Source organism: Anas acuta, chromosome 3 (assembly GCF_963932015.1).
Source record: "Anas acuta chromosome 3, bAnaAcu1.1, whole genome shotgun sequence".
Lineage (NCBI taxonomy): Eukaryota > Metazoa > Chordata > Aves > Anseriformes > Anatidae > Anas > Anas acuta.
Window position 1 is genome coordinate 86,363,510 of NC_088981.1, and position 19,616 is coordinate 86,383,125.

The following is a 19,616-nucleotide window of genomic DNA, read 5'->3' on the forward strand; positions in this document are numbered from 1 at the left end:
AGCTCAAAATTAAATTTTGCAGAAGGATGCCATGAACCTCTCAACATTTGTAAGTCTTCATATCAAAACTGTACATCTTCTTACACGTCATGCTCCAGCTCACCTGTAGCATAGCAACTCCAGTACAATTACTAGGTAATTAGTAAGCAAAATGCTTTAGTCTCTGTCATACTAGAGTCCCACCTGGACAATTACAGTGGTCTCTTCTGGCCTTATAATGCATGGCTGAGTGTGCAACGGCACACGTGGCACCGGGGAACATTCCTGGGCACTGGGCTTCCGTCACCTACACTGCTAGGAAGGGCTTCAGGAATGTTTCTCTACTTTGGCCAGAAAACACTCTCCAAAATAACTTCCAGGCACAGTTCAAGGGACTACAGCGGCCAACTACCATTCCCTACAGACAGACTGAATGTAGCCACTTTGTACTAGAAAATAAAGTTTTATTTTCTAAAATTTAATGCTATTTAGGCAAGTCACTCCAGAGACAATGCCAGCAAAACTCAGCACTTGAGAATGGTCCCAGGCATTTTTAACCTACAAAAGCAGACAGAGCCTTGGATTCTGCAACACTACTAAGGAAAGACCCACCTCCAATGTTTTTGTTATGTTCTTCTTGTTTTTCCAGTAAGAGACAGGCAGGCAGGTGACTGTTACAGTTCCCTTCACTGGCTTTCCATATGTATACCTGAAACACACCAACCAAAGTCAAACAGCACACCATCTCAAGAGCTTGGGTTCTCAAAGAGCTTTCAAGGCAAAAGATTCAACTAAAACATATTTCTCCTCAGTTTTGAATATGACCAGAATGTGTTCATACTTTGAACCATTAAGTTTTCAGCACTGAGACCAGTTTATTGACACTGAAGTCAGAAGCCCAAAACCTGGAGAACATACATAGACATCAGAAGTGCTGCCCTTTGCTACACATGAGTTCATCAAGTTTGTTCTTATTATAAGGGGCTTTATAATGTAGGCAAACTATGCTCAGCTCAGCTGGAAGCGAGTTATTGAACAGAATGCCAATGTAGCATCATAACTAACACGCAGTAGAGTGAAAATGGGATGTGGGAAGTGCAAGTGTTATGTTTCCCAAGTGCTGCTTGTACAAAATGAGGGCTTTCAAGATATTTATATTCAAATTATTAAATAATTACAGTGCAAAAAAATCATGGCATTACTGGTCAGCAAGCACAACCAGCAGCTGTAGCTAATTTGTAAATTGTAGCATACTCACTTCTTAGAATGCCATTAGCAAACTGTAATCAGTGAGTAGTAATAAACTAAAAATTTTGCTGAAATGTTTCTAAGCTATATGTAGGAGAAATCATTACATTTAAAGCTTACAGAACAGACAAAGGGGAGAAAAAAATCATTCTAATCCAACAGAACTATTACATTCAGATATGATAACTAAGTACTTTAAAACAGTATGAATTTGACTGGCAGCCACTTAAGCAATGTCAAAGCTGAAAAGCAGAGGAAAAGAATAATCAAACAGTATAGTTACAGGAAAAATGCTGACCACACTGTCTTGTACCTGAGCTGCAGTCCTTTCCAGCAGACCTAATTACAGTAAGAAGCTGCCATTACGCCTGAAATGATACTGTCATTTGGTAGCATCCTGCAGTTAATCTAATAGCAGTCCAGAGATGAGAAGGGAAAAAGATTTTATGGTATCTACAAGCTTAAAGGACATGAAAAGTCCTTGTATACAAAGACATTATGCCTATAAAAACAGTCAGTAGGAATGAACTCATTCCTTGTAATTAATTATGACATATCAGTAAAACTTTGGCACTGCTGGGATTCAGTCTCAGACAATTCACTGCTGTCCAAGTCTGGATTTATGCAGCAGACAGATACACTTTCAAATACCTTACAAGAGCTTAACAAAGAAGTATCCTGTGGCAAACCAAAGCAACTTATGAAACAGAATTCATATTGGCATATGCTACACTCAAAAAGTAGCACAGAATGGGGGGGATCCACTTTTTTTTTTTTTTGGTTAATTGCACCTTATCGCCTTATGAGAAACCTAAATGGTTTATAGTATCAGGTTACATTGCCTCTCATAAAGGAAGCTTTCTCCCAAATGTTTAACTGTTCCAGTTAAATAGCTTGTTAATCAATCATATCTGTATTTCACTTAAAAGTACCTGTTTAGAAAGCATGCATTCGTATGGAATTAAATAGCTCCAGAAAGACCTTTTCTTTCAGGTCTTCTTGAATGGGTTTATCAAATAGCTTTACTTGGCTCTCCTCTTCTGAAAATAAAACTAATTTCCCTTTGAGATTAAAAAACAAAATACAATTTTTACAGCAGTTTGCAATGAAGTCTAGTAGTCTACAGTGAAGTCTCTTCTGAACTGCTCCAGAGTTTTTAATTATTCAGCTGTTTATAGGTATAGGTCTTTTGTTTGCTGGTAGAAGCCTGTACTTCAAATCAACAATGTTGACAAACTGGAACAAGAAAGATGCAAATAGAAGCTTGAATAATTTTCCAATTGGTCTAATAAAACATAGTTATTCTACGTACAGACCTTGATGTGGTAAGTTGGAGAGCACCACAAAAGAGACATATTAACAATAAAAAAGTCTCACAACGCACATTATAAGCAGAAGACTCATGAAATTTTATGAATACGGCAACTGAAAATATTTTGGCTGTAGTCTAGAAATAACTACACCCAACCAAAAAGGTGCAGCTAACAGTCTGAAGTTACGGCTACACAATGACTAAAAATGTAAGGTAGACAGCTAGTTTAGATTAGAAGGTGCTTTGTTAGCATCCTAAATGTAAGTTTTTGCTTTCAAATTTACAAATACACAATATTTATCTCAACAGTGAGGGTGACAATGGTAACAATGTTTTACTTACTTTGCAGTGACAATACCACTTACATCTTCCTCTCTCAAAGAGTAGTATAACGGTGTTGTTATCATAACATCAAATTTTGGTAAAACTAAAAAGAAAATTACACAAAGTGTTAAATTCACATAAAAATATTTTTTTTTCTTAAAGTAAAAAGGGTTGAACATGTGGAATATAAGGTAAGATATAATTTTAACCCAAAGTGATGCATGCCTCATTTTAAGACTTCCTGTCAAAAGGAGAACACCAAGCATCACAAGAGCAGCCTGTGCACACACTTGTGTGGCTGAAGTATAAAATATTTATTTTTCCTTCATCACAGCAAGCTTGTAGGGGAAACAGTAAACGTTCATCCTATTCAACAGAATATTCAGCAAGCTTTGGGACCAGATATTATACAGATATTTTAGGATGAACACATTGCCTACAAGATCCTGGTAAAACAAGGACAACTGCATCTCAGAGGCTTAAGATAAGTATTTTCAAGATTGCATAACATCCAGACACCACAGCAGTAGGTCATAATAGCTAACAGAGATAAAAAGGGCAACTGATAAGATGATGTTTTTTCTCAGGACAGACAGTCAGTCTCAGAGAAGCAGATTTGAAAAGTAAAATTTCTAGGAGTATTCAAAAGATTTGCGTTAGCCAAGGGAAGCTAGACTCCAAACTCTAAATTAATGGAGACTCCATTACCCATTCTGGCCACTACTCAATGCCTTTATGTAACACTTACCATATTCCATCACTTTAAATTTCTGATAATGAACTTGACCCTATTGAAAAAAAGGTAAGAACACACATAAAATTGTGGTTAGATTAGCAAATGAAATGTATCTTTTAGGCCCAAACCCACCCACATTCAGGTTAAATTACAATTGCTGAAATGATGTAACTTCAAATTATAGCTCAGCCATCATCACCTCCTGTTACAGAGTTCCTGTAAGAACCAGTTGTAGGAATTCGCACCACAGAAGAATGCGGGAAGCTCACATACAGCATACTCTAGGTATATATAATGAAGACCTCAGAGAGCTTCCAGTCTGTAGACATCTACATACAGCTGGTTTCTGTATAAAAAACAAATATCTGAGCCAGATAGCTTAGAACAACCTAGTGTAAGTACTTATAGTAATCAAGATGAACCACCATAAACCCACCAGCAGTATCTCTACAAGCTCATTCAAAATTAGCTCAGGTATGTCTGTGCAAAAGGAAAGCTCCTGCAGTCTATCTAGAGGACCACACTGTTTCAAAATCATGTATAATCTTAAGGGTCTTAATTTACTCAAGAATCCCTAATGTTTAGTTATAGTCTACAGTGTATACTTCAGCAGAAATTACCTTGGTTTTTATCTTCCTGTCTTTTATTTGTTGGTTAAAAATCAATGGAAGAAATAAGCAATCATACAGAATATCAGGTTTCTTGTGTTCTCTTCTATTTTCCTATTTATTTATTTCCTGAGTTTTCTCAGAATACGTGAAAGCCTACTCCAGCATATTTTTTGGATTTGGTACCTTAGACCACATATTGCACATTCTTGGAAAATGATTTTTTTTTTTCTCCCTCCACTCTTAGCATAAAAATTAAAAAATAATAATAAAAAAAAATCAGCAGCTAATTTTGTTCTTTGGTACAACAACAGTTGACCCAAAAAGTCATGGTACTGAGCCACATTAACTTTGCTTTTTGCTTTCTTACTCAATTGTTCTTCCCAGCTAGGGTGTGAGTAATTCTGACCAAGCACGCAAGTCCTTTGTCTGCAGACATATAACCCTTATTCCACAATTTTTTTTACAGCATCATGTCAGAAGCTGCCATCAGTAAGGGAATGGCATGGAGTGCCTGGAACTGGAGCTCTGAATCTCAGCTGGTTTCTTGACACCAGGATTACACTGGAGCAATGACCAAATACTCTCACAAGGCTTTTTTTAATCACTAATAAACCAGACTGTGCCTCATTTCACCATATGGGAAACGTTAACACATTCTTTTGTGATAAACAATGTATCAATGACATAAACAAAGACTAAAAGAGTTGCTAGCATAATACATCTTGTGCCCATATCTTGCTAACCTTTTGATACTCTCAGTTCCAATAAACACATGATGTTGTCGACAGAAAAAAGCATTATATAAGAACAGAAATACTTCTCAAGAGTTTTATTTGAGGGAAACAACACTGATATGTCACTTATGAAACGTTCATGCCAATCTTCATCTGAAACTGTGAAATGACACAACAAGGATTTGGTATACATGTATATTTTTAAAAGTTTGGCTTTAAAATAGCAGTAATTAAAAAAATAATAATCCAAGAACACTTTTGCCATGTCCACAAATCTCATGAGTCAGCTGACAAAATTTTTTTTGCTTGGCTCAGAAGGAGATGACTTGAATGGTCTCCCCTGCACTCCCCTTGGTTGCCCGCAAGGGCAGGCAGCAGCTGTCGCCATGACCAGAGGAGCTCCTGTGCTGGGATGGGGAGTTTGGAGGAGCTCCCGTGCTCAGACCAGAGCGTTTGGAGGAGCTCCCATGCTCGGACAGGGCGTTTCAACACAAAGGCTCTGCTGGCAAGACTGCAGAACACAGAGGAAAAACAGCCAAAAATAATCCCAAGCCTTAAGCAACACAGAAGCAGCAGGAGAAGGAAAGGGTTCAAACCCCTTTCTTTCTTTCTTTTTTTTTTTTTTTTTTCCTCTAAAAAATAAAAATAAAAACCTCCAAGAGGAAAATCTGAGCTCAGCTGGTCTGGAAGAACAGGCTGAGAAACTGAAGAAATCTCCAGTTCCCGAAGGACAGGAAGGGAGAGGCTCCTTTCGAAAGCTTGTTTGCCTCTTTGATGAAGACCCTTCTGAGACATAGGGAAAGATCAAGACAGCCATCTCCTACTGACAGACTGTCTATTTTCCAAGGTTAATATCACTGGCTGCTGTTCAACTACATGATGAGGTTATGTTGATGTGAAGCTCAGCAGTCTGATTATGTCTTCATTGAAGACGAAGACTTTGTATCAAGATTTATGAAGTCGTACAAAGTCTTCGTTGCTTATTTCCAAGAACAACGTCACTCCTGCAAGTACCAAATGTGCTATAGTACCTCAGTACCTCTACTAGGTAGAAAGCAAGACGTGGACTGATACTGCAAGGAAAGGAAAAGACCCTGTAGGTCATCTAGATTTGACCACCAAGCCAGATTTCTCACTAACACACAATTTTGGCCAAACTGGGTTGAAATAGGCCAAGTAACATCACTTCAAACACTTTGAAACATTTTAATTCTTCAGGGCAGGGCTATCATTCTGGTAAATATCATTCAAATATTTTGAAGTGTACTTTGTTAAACTAGTTTCCAGGAGTGGTGGCTCTCAAGTGTTTAGTTATATACACAATCCAAGCAAGAGATTATTGTTTTGTTTGATTCACATAGGAAAACAATCACGATGCTTATTCTACTTGTGCTGCTTTACTCTGGTCAGTTTTTTGGGGGGTCTCCCATTTTGCTGTAAACCAGCATTTCTTAAACCACAAGAGACCCATAATATTCTGTGCACATTTCCCATAGCGTATCTACAGATTAAAAAAGCAGTGCCAAAAAGAGACCCACGTAAATATTCTGACACTATACAGATGATGGAGCCTCTCTGCATTTGAGCCTTCAGTGCTGCAGACCTTGACATCTAAGAATGTCTAAGAACAACTAAGGCCCAGGTTTTGCTCTGAAATGACTGTCTTGTCTGAAGTGATTTGGGTCTAATCCAGCAAGTGAGATGACAGGTTTTAACTTCTTTGGCACCCGGAAGTTCCTGAAGTGAACATGGCCTAGGTCCACCATGACTGGCTTTGATGCATGTCCCCCAGCTACAGTGTCAGGCCAGGCTCCAGGTGGCCCAGGCCAGGAACACCTCAGCTTCCACTGTGTAGCCAATTAGTGGAGCAGGCCATTACCTAGAAGGAACTAACTTAGCCTAAGCTTTTCATGACTACTTGATTTTTACATTTTATGTCCCCAAATTTTGTATGAATTTGCAAAATTCTGTTCAAATGCCTTGGCATGTTCTCCAGAAACAAAGCAGTACCACTAGCATCACCAATATTCACACCGAAAGATCTGATTGAGTATCACTGCTCATTTACAAGATATTGAATAAACAGAAAAATCACAAAGAATGTATGTACAGTCTGATTCTGCAAGATAGCAACATGCAATGATGTAAGTAATGATCCAACCTCAAACTCATCAGATCTAATGAGAAATAAATGAGTGATCTACAAGTAGAACACCACAGAATTCACAGTGAATACATTATAAAATACATAAAATTTCAGAAGTTAAACAATTCAAACCATGAAGGACATGACTTTATGATAAATCAACCCCAGATGAATTTGAAAGTTGATTTACATCTGAAGCTTTAACAAAAAAAACTTCAAAAATATTTTAGAAAGTCTTTATTGCTCCTGAACAATTACTACTCTTCTGTAGCTAAATTTCCAAATAACAACTGTCACTGATTACAAAAAGGCCTAATAAAAAAAACTTTTAGATGGAAAGGCCTGTTACAAAAACTCAACAACTAAAAGACTTTCAAAAACAGGCTCCATAACAGGAAATATAAGATATCCAACAAAAATACAAGGTGGAGACTTGGCAACCAGACTGTAATTACTCTGTCTTGAGTTTTCTTGGAACAGCTCTACAAACACCTGAACTGTTATTAAGATGTTTAATAGCAGCAAGCATCCAGAACATGATTTAAAACAGGATTCAGCACCAGGATACTTCCAGGAACCCAAATTCTGCACACTTGGGAACTGACCTTTATCCACTGGAAGGGAGGTGTTACTTACAGATTTAACGTCACTTTAAATATGAGAGGAAAAGCAGAGATAAAAAGGTTGGACAGCTGACACATTTAACTAGAAAGCTCAGGCCCTGGCATCAGGAAAGCTAAGTCATGCAGAGAGCACCCTGTGTTTGCCAGCTGAAGGTGTTCCTAAAGCCATGAGAAGATCCAAAGGCTGTGTAGGATCTCATGGATTAATTACTGTGGATCCAGGGCTAGCAGTACCGGTTAAGGACAGGTAAAATATAACTACAAAAATGCTAATTCCCACCAACCTGCAGCACATACATATACTTAGTACTCCTTAGCAGTAGAGCCAAGTTCTTAGTGACCTCTGTTACCAAGAAGGGATTGGTGAATGTGCAACTTCATGTATGAGACAGAAAAACCCGTACCTCCCTTGATGGCAGCTGCAGTCCAGCAAGGACTATCCAGATTGCACTTGGAGCAATCCGAGTTACTCACTCGCTTTCTGAACACTGACTCCATTTCCACTGACTACAAAAGGAACTTCAACACCCAGAATAACCTACCTATAGACATCTACACACTGTAAACCTCAAACTGAATCCCACCCCTATGACCTTGTACTACGAGGTCATTTTTAACTAACACCAAAAGGAATTTCCCATCGCCGGAATTCCTCTCTTCCTTTATTCTGCAAGAAACCTTGCAGTTTTCATTAATCCAATTTATATATAAAGATACACTGTGCTTTCTCTCCTCTCTTTTAATTTTCCTTTCATAGAGTGTAATGACAGAAGCCATTTATCCTGGCCTCCTTTTATCACAGTTTGGTTGCTCTAGAATTCAGCTACTCCAGCAGTCTGCCTGATCCTAATGCATCTTCCAAAGAGGCAATCATTCTTGATGCTAAAACATCATGCAACAGAGATGCCCTCACTTTTTTTTTTTGTTCTGGTGCTTAAAAGCCTGATCCATAATAGCCTGAAAGAATTTAATTCTTCATCAGTGGAATCCCAAATCACCTTGACAGATGACAGGTTCATTGTTTCCCATAATGCCTCAATTACACTTTACCGTTAAGGATATATTCACTTCCTGCTCATCTTCTCAAAGCTTCCCACAGTGATATTCAGTAAACCACGAAGAACTATAACAACACACATTAAATGCTTCCATCTCTGCCACATAATCATTGTTTCCCCATGTTATTGGGCACTGTCACCTCTGGAATTTCATTTGTTTCTAACAAACTTTATAAACTTTTTCATACTGTTACTAACCACCCAAAGATCCCATCCCTGGGGTCTTTGTGTTTCTGACAAATATGCAAGAGTTTAGACTTTCTCGTTTAGATTTATATCTATTAGTTCCCTCTTTCTCACATTTCTATTAAATGCTGCATTTCTTAAAATATATACTGTTTTCTTCATTTTCATTGATGGGGGATCCCATTTCTGTTCTGACAGTTCATCTTTTCCCAAGAGAGTATTCTGTTAATTGTAACAAAAGCATTTTGCAGTACTTTTCACCTTGAATTGTCAAATAGATCAACATACCCTAGTTTGATGGATATTATCCATGTCCTTGGATATTACTCATGCCACTGAAGTATTTGGAGCTCTACTAAAGACCCCAAAGATGGCATTCAAGGCCACACTCAATGCTAGAACACTAAGCCTTAAAAATTAACAGTAGGGAAAATTGGATGTTCTTACTGAAATGTGATAAAGACAACCTAGGGTTGTCTAAGTCAGCCTGAGTACACCCTGGTAGATCTAACACAAATCTAGGCCAAAGCTCAGTCTTTGGCAGAAGCCAAGATTCAACACCCAGAGCATCACACCATCATACCAACCAGGGCTAGCAGTCAGCAACATGGTGCCAGCCTGAAAGTAGGCCTCCTGAACCAGGGATCAGAGCTTTTCAGTTCACAGTTCTTAACGGGCTTGCTTCATTGAATTTGTCTGGCCACTTTTTTCATTCCATGTGAATTGTCAGTGTTCACAACATGCACTCATGATGAGCTCTACAGTTCACTTCTGCCATCTTAATTGGTTTGAAATTGTCCTCTATCTCCTTCACCTGGTATCCTCTAGCTATCTACTGGAAGAGACAGTGAACAAAACGTTCCCTATTTATCTTTTCATCATTATTACTCATGACTTGAGAGACTTGTTTTCCTGGCTTACTGACATTCATTAACCTTCTGTAGTACATACTTAATGGCTAAAATTTAGAGCACCATTATTTCCTATCATGTACTAAGATCTAACTTCACTTGACTGTTTTCTCAGCTGCTTTATCAGTCCAGATAAATCTTTCAATTTAACTTTTTTTTTCTTCCTTTTTTGGAGGATGGGGAGGGGTGTTTCAGAAGGGCATGACACTCTTTCACTGAGACCAGCTGCTGCCATTCCTTTAACAGTGTCTTCCTGACTTCAGGGTGATTTATCACATAGCAGACAGTCCAAACAAAGTTTCACAAACATGTTTTTTCCCCCTGGCAAGACAGCTGTTGAAGAAGCCCATCACCATTACAAGCCATGTCTGAGCCACACTTCTCCTGAAAAATGCCTGTGCATTTATGAGAGGGACTACACTGCAAACCAGATCAGGGAGCTGGTCTAGGTTAAACAAAGAAAAACAAAACTTTAATCTTCAAGCTTTTCAATCTGGGTCATTTCCCTGACGTACTTTAGATCTCAGCTTTATTACACATGCCTCAGCACTACCAAGAAGCTGTTGAACAGCAGCACAGGGATGCGAAGGAGTGGCCAAGCCCAGGAACAACTTAAAACATTTTTCCCAGCAAAGACAATAGTGCCGAATCCACACCCGCATGAGAAAGTGTTTGAAGAATCCAGTCCTGATACTCATTTGAACACCTCATGTACCTCAGCCTACAGAAATCTATAAAGCGTATAACTGTTACTGCCAAATATCATTCTGAAGTTATACACAGTCAAATGCTTCTGCCCCATCTTATTAGGAATCATTGCACAGTCCTGTTTGTACTTGCTAAATGTCTCTGAGCAGTCACTGCAAGCCAGTTCGGAAATGTAGTTCCCAAATTACAGGCATTTAGAGCAGTCAGAATAAACTTGACACACACACAATCTTGAAACCTCCAGCTATTTCTACAGTGTATTTTCCAGTGTATGAGATCTTCAAGGATTTGGACTGATAGGACTGTTACCAATAGCAACACACACAAAATAAATTATACCAGGTTTGTTATGCAATAGTTCTGCTATATTATTCACCGTTTCTATTTTGCATGGTTATTTTTTCCTCAGTAACTCTTGAGTCACCATGAATTGGTAAAACACCACTAAAACTAGACAGACATTTGTAAATGACAGTCTTTGATTCCACACCCCTTGAGACACTGACTGGCTGAACACCAGGGCACAATGAATTTCTGTATATTCGCTTACAAAATAAGCATAAGGGTGTTTCACTTAAAAAAACAGAACTCCACAAGCTCTTTCTTTGATATTAACACTAAAAATCCTTGCCTTTTGAAATAACACATTTTAGAATCACAATCCAGACCATAGGATAAAATATATATTTTTAGGTATCTATTTTTTCTTTTAAATATATTTCCTTACAAAACCATATAGTACTGAAAAGCTTGTGAGGTTTGCATAGTTTCTTCAGGTTTGGCACGAAGGAAGGATTTCTCCTCATGGTCCATGCTTATTTATGGTTTTGCTCCAGCAAAGTAAACATAGCTTTATTCACACGTATCAGGATAAATGAAATCTCTCTATAAGTTGGCAGTGTTAATACTCACATTCACTTCCACTTCTATGGACCAGTCTCCTAGTGGAGGGTTCGTCGATAACTGGAATTTTTTTGAAACTACGCCCAAATCACCCTCCTCTAGCAGCCACTGCTGAATCAACTTCTTCCGAGGGTCCTTAAAAAAAAAATTAGGCTGCATGTAAAATGCACGAGGCCTTGCTAGCAAGATTTAGATAGCAATACATATGAACTGTATTTGGAATACGGTGTTGGAAGACATGAGAAATTTCAATGTATACTGAGGTTCCTGTGCATACTTACTCGGATATATATATTGAGAGATGCTTTGTAAGGTTTGAGATCAGGATAGACTGTGACAATCCGAAACATCACATCCTGTCCTGGTTTATATGTAGATTTGTCAGTCTGGATGAATACAGAGATACTCTTTGCTGTGTATATCAAGCTGGTACGGTTCGAGAAAATGCGCTGGCCATCAGCATGGCCTTCCACCAGTAATTCATAATCACCAGAAGCACTGTTCAAAGGCAGCTAAAAAGAAAATAGTGACTCGTTAATTATCCAAGATATAACTGAAGACATCATTATTCCAAAAACATTTGCTATTAAGGTTTCTGACATGCTCCTGAACAAGTCAACTTATGTAAATACTCAAAAAGAACAGGAGGATTGCAGGACTCTGTCACTACAACAATTACATAAAAGTGTGTTCTCAGAAGCATCTTTTCATAATATTTCTACATGATTTTTACTAGTGATCAGATTTTCAATAATGTGAGTATCTATGTACTCAAGTACCATTCATACACATGCATGCATTGAGCCCTCTTTTCTTTCTACAGTTATTAGGAAATTTCCTGCATTTGATTCTGGGGGCTATTTTTTTTTTCAGACTTTGTCATTTTCTGATAATAAATATTCCAGAAATAAAACAGCTGAAGAAGCTACATGCAGGCAAGATGAACACGACAGAAAGAAAACTCTGCAGTTCTTTTTACAAGCTTTACCTTCACATCTTTTAGGGCAGAAAAAATAAATTCAGAATGAAAAATCTCCTGAGGAGACAGGTACTGTTTTTCAATAGCAACTGACTGGTTTTGTCTCACCTCCGTAATTTAATGATTTATAATTCCAGCATATATTACAGCTCAACTAGTAAGATAATTATTCTTCCCAAAATATTAAAGAATAAGAGACATTTTGTATGGTTAGCTGAGATGCTTTATTCAGGATAAACCCTGAAAGTTCTTTCTGTGCTGGCAGTGAACGCAGACAGACATCACAGACAGACAAGGAAATTTAGATCACATAGGACCAGAATAAACATGCACAGGTGTCTCTCTAGTGCCCAGAAGAAATCTGGAGCTCACAAGTCAGATGGACCCGTTCATTTCCAGCAGTTAGATGGGAGGAATCCCACCCACAGAGGGTCTAAAGCATCTAAAGCAGAACTGCAGCAGGACAGAGACTTCACCTTGAGCAGAGCCTGCACAGGCAAGGAATGACCCCAGGAGCATCCCAGCCCGAATGCTGGCTTCTGTACTGCCATCTGCTTGGGAGCATCTCTTTGAAGATGGAACGGGTTTAACAAAACATACAGCTGGTTCCAACAAGTAGCACTGCTAAAAAGCTTAAGAGTTGCATGCTTCTGTTTGTAGTTAGAACAGTAAATCTGGAGTAAAGCCTCTGAAGTCAAGACAACTAAAGCAGACAGGCTTACATTTTTCAGCACAACATATGGAAATTAAGCTCTCCTCTTGCACTGGTAATGAAAATTACATCTGTTAACTCACCAGGCACAGCACTTCAAAAGTATCCTACCAAGCTCTATAATGAAACACTGTCTTGCTGTCAAAACTAATTTTAAGACTGTACAGTGAGATAATGGAATTTTTCCCAAATGGAGAAAAATACCACATAGTAATAAATAAGGTAAATGCAAATGTCTGTACCAAACACATTTCTTTCTCTGTGTGTTTACCTATAAACAGGAACTGACTACAATTTCATCCCTCTCTGTTGACTTTCGCTTTTGAAAACGAAGTCAGAAGGAAAAGTCAGGGAGAAGGGAAATAAACAGGCTCTTTTTTTCCCCACCCATGAGCAGGCATATGATGACACAGGGAGAAAAGGTACCCTTTAAAATCTGGACTTATATAGCCAAACTTTAGGTGCAAAACACTAAATTGAAATCGATTCTGCATTTGCTTCAACTGCAGGTCTTTGTATCCACATTGCCAAGAACATATGATTCACATATTTCAACACTCTCAGACTTCCTCGCCAAGTATTCTGGAATATATTAAATAGGAGCAACAGCCTTAGTTACTACATCTGTCAAATATTACCTCAGAATTAATTCATATAAGAATATTACCACTTATTAAATAAGGTTTATTCCCTAAGAAGCGAACAGGATTCCCTACAAGAACTCCCAGAAACATTATAAACCTTCAAAGTCAAGTTGGTGAGAAAATAAGCTTGTTTTGTCTCATTGTAGCAGTGAATAGTGCTCTTACAGTGTTATTTTAATATACTTGCAAAGACTGTCTTTGTTTTCTTCTTTACAAGTCTGCAATCGCCATTTACAGATCTCATTTATTTTTCTGTAGCTTTTTCCTATTGTGAATAAAGCAACATGGGCTGTTCCCCTGATTTTTAATTTCTTGATACTTTGTATAATATCTTATTTTATATATGCTATTTTTTATATTGCAAAAGATCTTTCCTCCCTGTAACTTGGTGACAAAATTGCCTGTTTTATCTTTCTTGATGTAAAAGACAGAGACAGTAAAAGTTTGCATTGCCGTGGCAGTGTATCAGGATGTCTGAGGAGTAAAGAAACCCAAATTCCAGTGCACATATCCATGCTAATGAAAACTGAATTAACACAATGTTTCTGGAAGGTCAGTCCTAAAATAATGCTAACTATTTACCTCAGCTCCATCAATTCCTTCTCTAAAAGGGCACTTCTCAATACAACTATGAGCAAGGCAGCTTTTAACAGCACCTATTAGGAACTTACTGTGGAAACATTTTATCTTTGTAGATACACCCCTCAGCTGAATGGTATTACTATCCTTGTTTTGGCACTCCTAACATGAGAGAGAAAGAGGCCATCTCAAGCACTTCTCCTGACCACACCAGCCACCCTCACGAGCATCTAGACAAGGAAGCTACTGTCTCCTCTGGAAAATATGACAGCTGAAACCAGCAGCTCATTACCCACCTTCTGCTACCAGCCAAGCACACACTGGGCAGTACATGAATCTACCGTAACTACATGAACAAAAAAAACACCACAGGTCAGGTCCAAATTGTGCCTGACCATTCCTCTCCCACCCCCACATCACACCCTGAGCATTCAAGAAGCATGGCAAGAGGCCTCAAGGAACGTATTGTTTCTTCAGGGCTGTGGTAAGGCAAGTTGGCAAATTTAGATTGAGCTCAGTACATGGTTCCCCATTATATTTATTGAACACTTGAAGTGCTCTAAAAGTTTTTCAGTTTGGTTATCACAGCATCTGTCTCTTACTACCGGTAAAGTGATTATGGAATTCAATTTTGTAGAAGGCTGTGAGACATAAGGATGCTTTAAGACTGGGCAAATTATATTAAGGAACTTGCAAATTTAACCTATTTTGTTTTGAACTGAGTTGTCTATGCCTGCTAATTTATGGTTTGTACAGATAACATTGCAATCTAATAGTCTTCATAATGTTGAAACGCTCATCACTGTTTATCCGTCTATCAAATATTTTCAGATTATTTCATCTGATATAAAGTTTGAGATCAGAATCCAAATCCACTGGATTTAGGGATTCTTAAAGGTGTTAAAAAATGAAGAATTTGATTAAAAAAGAAAAAAAAAAAAAACTTTTTTTTCCTGACAGAAGTACCGAATTCTTTATATCAGATTTTCAAGGTAAGCATCCAGGACTATAAACTGACAACTCCTGCTCAATAAACAACTGCATTATACATTTCTGTTGACTAGTTAATCATGTACTTCCACTGAATGTGCATTTACAAATCCTTAAGATGACAGGGTATAAATACAAGCAATGTTTTTACTTAAAATTTACTATTTCTGTTATTACTTTGCACAATTATTCAGCTCTAATTAGCCTTCATAGTGTGTCTGGAGTAGGGATGTAGGTATCAGCCAGTAGGAAAAAAAGAAAACATACAAAGCCAAGTTCTGGGCTCAAGTTTAATGACAGCTTGTGCTGATGCTGGAAGTCAGCTCACATATCCTGTAATTACTTGTAACAAGCTGCAGAGCACTTAATTTGAAAACTCCTTGGCTTATTGGTCAGCAAATACATTCATCTGAGAAAGTGAAAATAGCCAAGATCACATATAAAAATACATCATCTCATCAACATTAGCTGCTGAAAAGTCACAGGCAGTCAACTTTTTTTTTTTTAGGAGGGAAGGAAAGAAATACTTACTACTGGAAGAACAAGAGTCCCAAAGGAATCTAAATGAAAAGGAAAAAGAAATATGACAGTGTCACAAAGCTTATAAAAACTCAATAAAACATCCACGTTATCAGGTTAATTAGTAGAGCAGTGCTCCTCCCCTGTTCCCCCACTGCCCATAATACCCATCAGACAACTGAACCCCCTTGATGCAGCTCCTCCAGAGCCTGGTGCATGCAGACAGCCCAGTAAACCAACGTGAAACTGGTGCAATGGGCTGGCCAGCACGCAGCTGACTGCTGCCAAACAACACCTGGGAAGAAAACTGTAAAATAAATATCCCAGAGCAACTGCTGCACTGGTCGGTGTTTTACATATGCAGGTACATTTCTCATTCTCTGTGCAGGAAGCAACTGGGGGAAGCGAGGATCCAGGCTCAGTTACTGGGATAGACTGGGCTTCAAAGACAGTTTGCTGGTGGGATCCACAGTGAGTGCACACGTGTGTGCAAAGGGGTCTGAGCACCAGAGACTGGAGTGAGGCAGTGGCCCGGGGGTCTCACACACCCAGTTACCAGGAACTGGGAAGACCATGATCCAGTGCCAGTTACTGGGCAGACTATTTATGTCCTGCTACTGCAGAGATCCATGCTGTGGTCACATATATATATTCCCACTAACCAGAATCCTTCAGCCTGATCAGCCAGAGGTAAGGTAACTGGGGCTATTTGCGTGAATGCTGAGAGTGCCTGTGTTGCTCTGTGCGACCAGCTGCTGGATGTACATACCACGTACAGGTATCCCTGTGTCTGTGTGTCTGCTGGGAACGTGTGCCCAGCCTCACTACTGGCTGGACCTGGGGCAGCCCCTGCCAGCCTGCTGGATTTAGCAGCTCCCTAACAATCGCTACTGTCCCAAAACCACTAAAAGAAGCAGATGGAACAGCACAGCCCAGAAAAAAATGAAATGTAATGCTCCGCTTAAATAATGGTCTGCAGGTGCCAACAGTCCTAGATGAGAGCTACCTGAACAAGGAGGATATGGTTTGGCCTCGCTCTCCTTGAAAACAAATCCCCTCTCGGGTATGGCTGGTCCAGGACCAAAGCATTCCTCTGCTCCTGCAAAGAAGCTGACTCCGCAACTCCTTCACATGTAAGAGAAACCCAGGGTATTTTGTATTAATCTCTTCTTCAGCTAAATAGTTGAGTACTTTTCATAGTCATTTTTATCAAGACAACGTTTCCAGAAGGAATTTTTTAAAAATATAAAAATAAAGACTTTAAACTCTATGCTATTAATGAAGGGCAAACGGTGAAAAATCCTTAATCCCGGGCATTCCCTCTAGAGGTAATGACCTCCAAACAGAAAAGAAAGCCAGTGTGACAGTCTGTCTGTGCTGAGCCACTAGCTCTACAGCAACTAAAGCTGCTTCTTCACTGGGTTCTGGCCCTCAGCCTCCTCTTCGTCATATAGATCCCCTCTGCCCCTTTCCTCTTTACATGGTTGATGGAAGATGTGCAATACAGCCTGGCAAAAGGAATTGACTCCAGAGCAGTCCTACAGCAATAGCATTTCTCTGTTTGGTGGGAGCAGATGCCCTTGTTCTCCACTTGAACATTTTCCTTTACATCCTCATGCACTGCAACACACACATACTGAAACATCCTTACTGTCTATTCAGGTTTCTATTCCACCCCAGTTACTATTTGCTGTTGATTCTGCAGCTCAGATAAAGGTCAAAATTTACAAAACCCTGCACAGCATTTACCACCCTTAAGCAACAGAGCACGAAGAATTAACCATCCTCACTCCATTACAGCCCCTTGGGAACAAGTAACTAGCACGTTTCATTTGCAGGGGTTAATGTAACTTAATATTTTAACTACTTCAGATAACGTGGCCTCAATTTTTCTCACAATCCAAATAAATGTGCTGTTAAGATCCTGGGTAACATAACATCCTGGAGCCACTAAGTGCCACAGCTTTTATTTTAATTATGTACTGTGCTTTCTCTTGCTGATTTTAATGGTGTTGGCTCTCAGTACCATTACCTCTCACATCTAAACATTACTAGTGTTTTACAGGCTTTTTTGGCTGAGGTTGGAAAAGAGTGGCACCTCGTGGCTGATAAAATCTACAGCCATTACTGTTCAGCCATATTTGACCGTTTTAAAGGCAAAAACATACTTCAACAATTTTCTAATTAGTGCCATAAAATTTAAATAGGTACTGCAGCCACTGCAGGATTTGCTTTTCATGTATCACCAGAACTGCTTTGGAATTTCCACTCAGTTACACATTTTTATAACTCCCATGAAGAGAGAGACTGACACCTATTTTTATTGTGAATATAAAAGCATTCAAAGATGAAGCAATTATTTGATATTTGAACTCCAATAAATGTTAATTTAAAAAAAAAAAAAGCCATTTCTCTGACAGTGGCAAGTAGAAGGAAGGCGTGATGGACTAAAAGCAGTGTGCTCCTGCTGCTGTCAGAGTGCTCAAGGAAAAGCCCCACTCAGCGTGTACCATCTCGCCAAATTACAACCTGGGTTAAACCAAATGACTCACATCCTGCAAACGATGTTTGTGGGTAGCACACTTCAGTACTTTATTCTGGTATCCAACAGTTTAACAAGGATGGATGGCATCTGGCCCTAAGCGACACGGCTCCTTCCACAGCATGCTACTGTTGAAGCCACAGTTTTTCCCTCCCATCCCTCTGTCCTCTTCACTCAAGAAGCAGCCCATGCCGTTGTTGACTCTCAGCCACCCCACTGGCCTTCCAGGTTTTCCAGCCAGGAGTCTCAGGCAAAATACACATGTTTTTTCCCACCAGCAAGCAGAGTGGGCACTCTGGCCCACTGCACAAAGACAAGGAGCCCCAGACACAGCTGAGCTTGCTTGGCACAGAAGTGTTGGAGAGCCACTGGCAACTGAAGAGGAATTTCACAGCGCTGCAGAATATTCAATGTGCAAGTAACATAAATCCCCCTCACCTAGTGACATATTTATTCCCAACACCTACCCAAAGAACTCTGCACCTATTAAGAAGGGACATCATTTCACCTGAAGGAAGCCTGTGTCTTCCTAACTCATGACAGTTAGTTAACCAGTGTCCTGGTTTCAGCTAGGATAGAGTTAATTTTCCTCCTAGGAGCTGGTGTGGTGCTGTGTTTTGGATTTAGGGTGAGAATAGTGCTGATAACACGCTGATGTTTTAATTGTTGCAGAGCAGTGCTTACACCAAGCCAAGGACGTTTCAGCTTCTCGCTCTGTCCTGCCAGCAGGCAGGCTGGGGGAGCAGCAGGAGCTGGGAGGGGACAGACCCAGGACAGCTGACCCAAACTGGCCAAAGGGATGTCCCATACCATATGGCATCATGCTGAACAGTTAATATAGGGGGGCTGGCTGGGGTTGGGGAACCACTGCTTGGGGACAGTCTGGGCATTGGTCAGCAGGTGGTGACCTTTTTGAAGAGATTATGATATTTCACCAGTAAAGGAGGCTGGATGCGGGACAACTAGCAATAATAGAGATGTTATAAAGCTACCTCCTGAACTTTTTCTCAGTTGTGTAACAAGAGTGTGACTAACACTTCTCTATTTCCCATCCCTCTACATGAACAAAGCTGTGCAAAAGCTGAGTTGTATACAACCACAACCCACGACATTGTGACACCAGGAAAAAAAAAAAAAAAGAAAGAAAGAAAGAAAACAACAACAACAAAATC

At 39.4% G+C, this 19,616-nt stretch overlaps 1 protein-coding gene across 1 annotated transcript in view; it reads right to left on the reverse strand.

Moving 5' to 3' along the window:
• CD109 (CD109 molecule) overlaps positions 1–19,616 on the reverse strand; it is an 80,930-nt gene that overhangs the window by 47,326 nt on the left and 13,988 nt on the right. Inside the window, exons 3-8 of the mRNA XM_068678164.1 lie at positions 15,915–15,943; positions 11,761–11,991; positions 11,489–11,614; positions 3,612–3,651; positions 2,882–2,966; positions 592–688 (exon numbers count right to left, since the gene is read on the reverse strand). Coding sequence (XP_068534265.1) covers positions 592–688; positions 2,882–2,966; positions 3,612–3,651; positions 11,489–11,614; positions 11,761–11,991; positions 15,915–15,943 — 608 coding nt within the window. The remainder of the gene's footprint in view (positions 1–591; positions 689–2,881; positions 2,967–3,611; positions 3,652–11,488; positions 11,615–11,760; positions 11,992–15,914; positions 15,944–19,616) is intronic.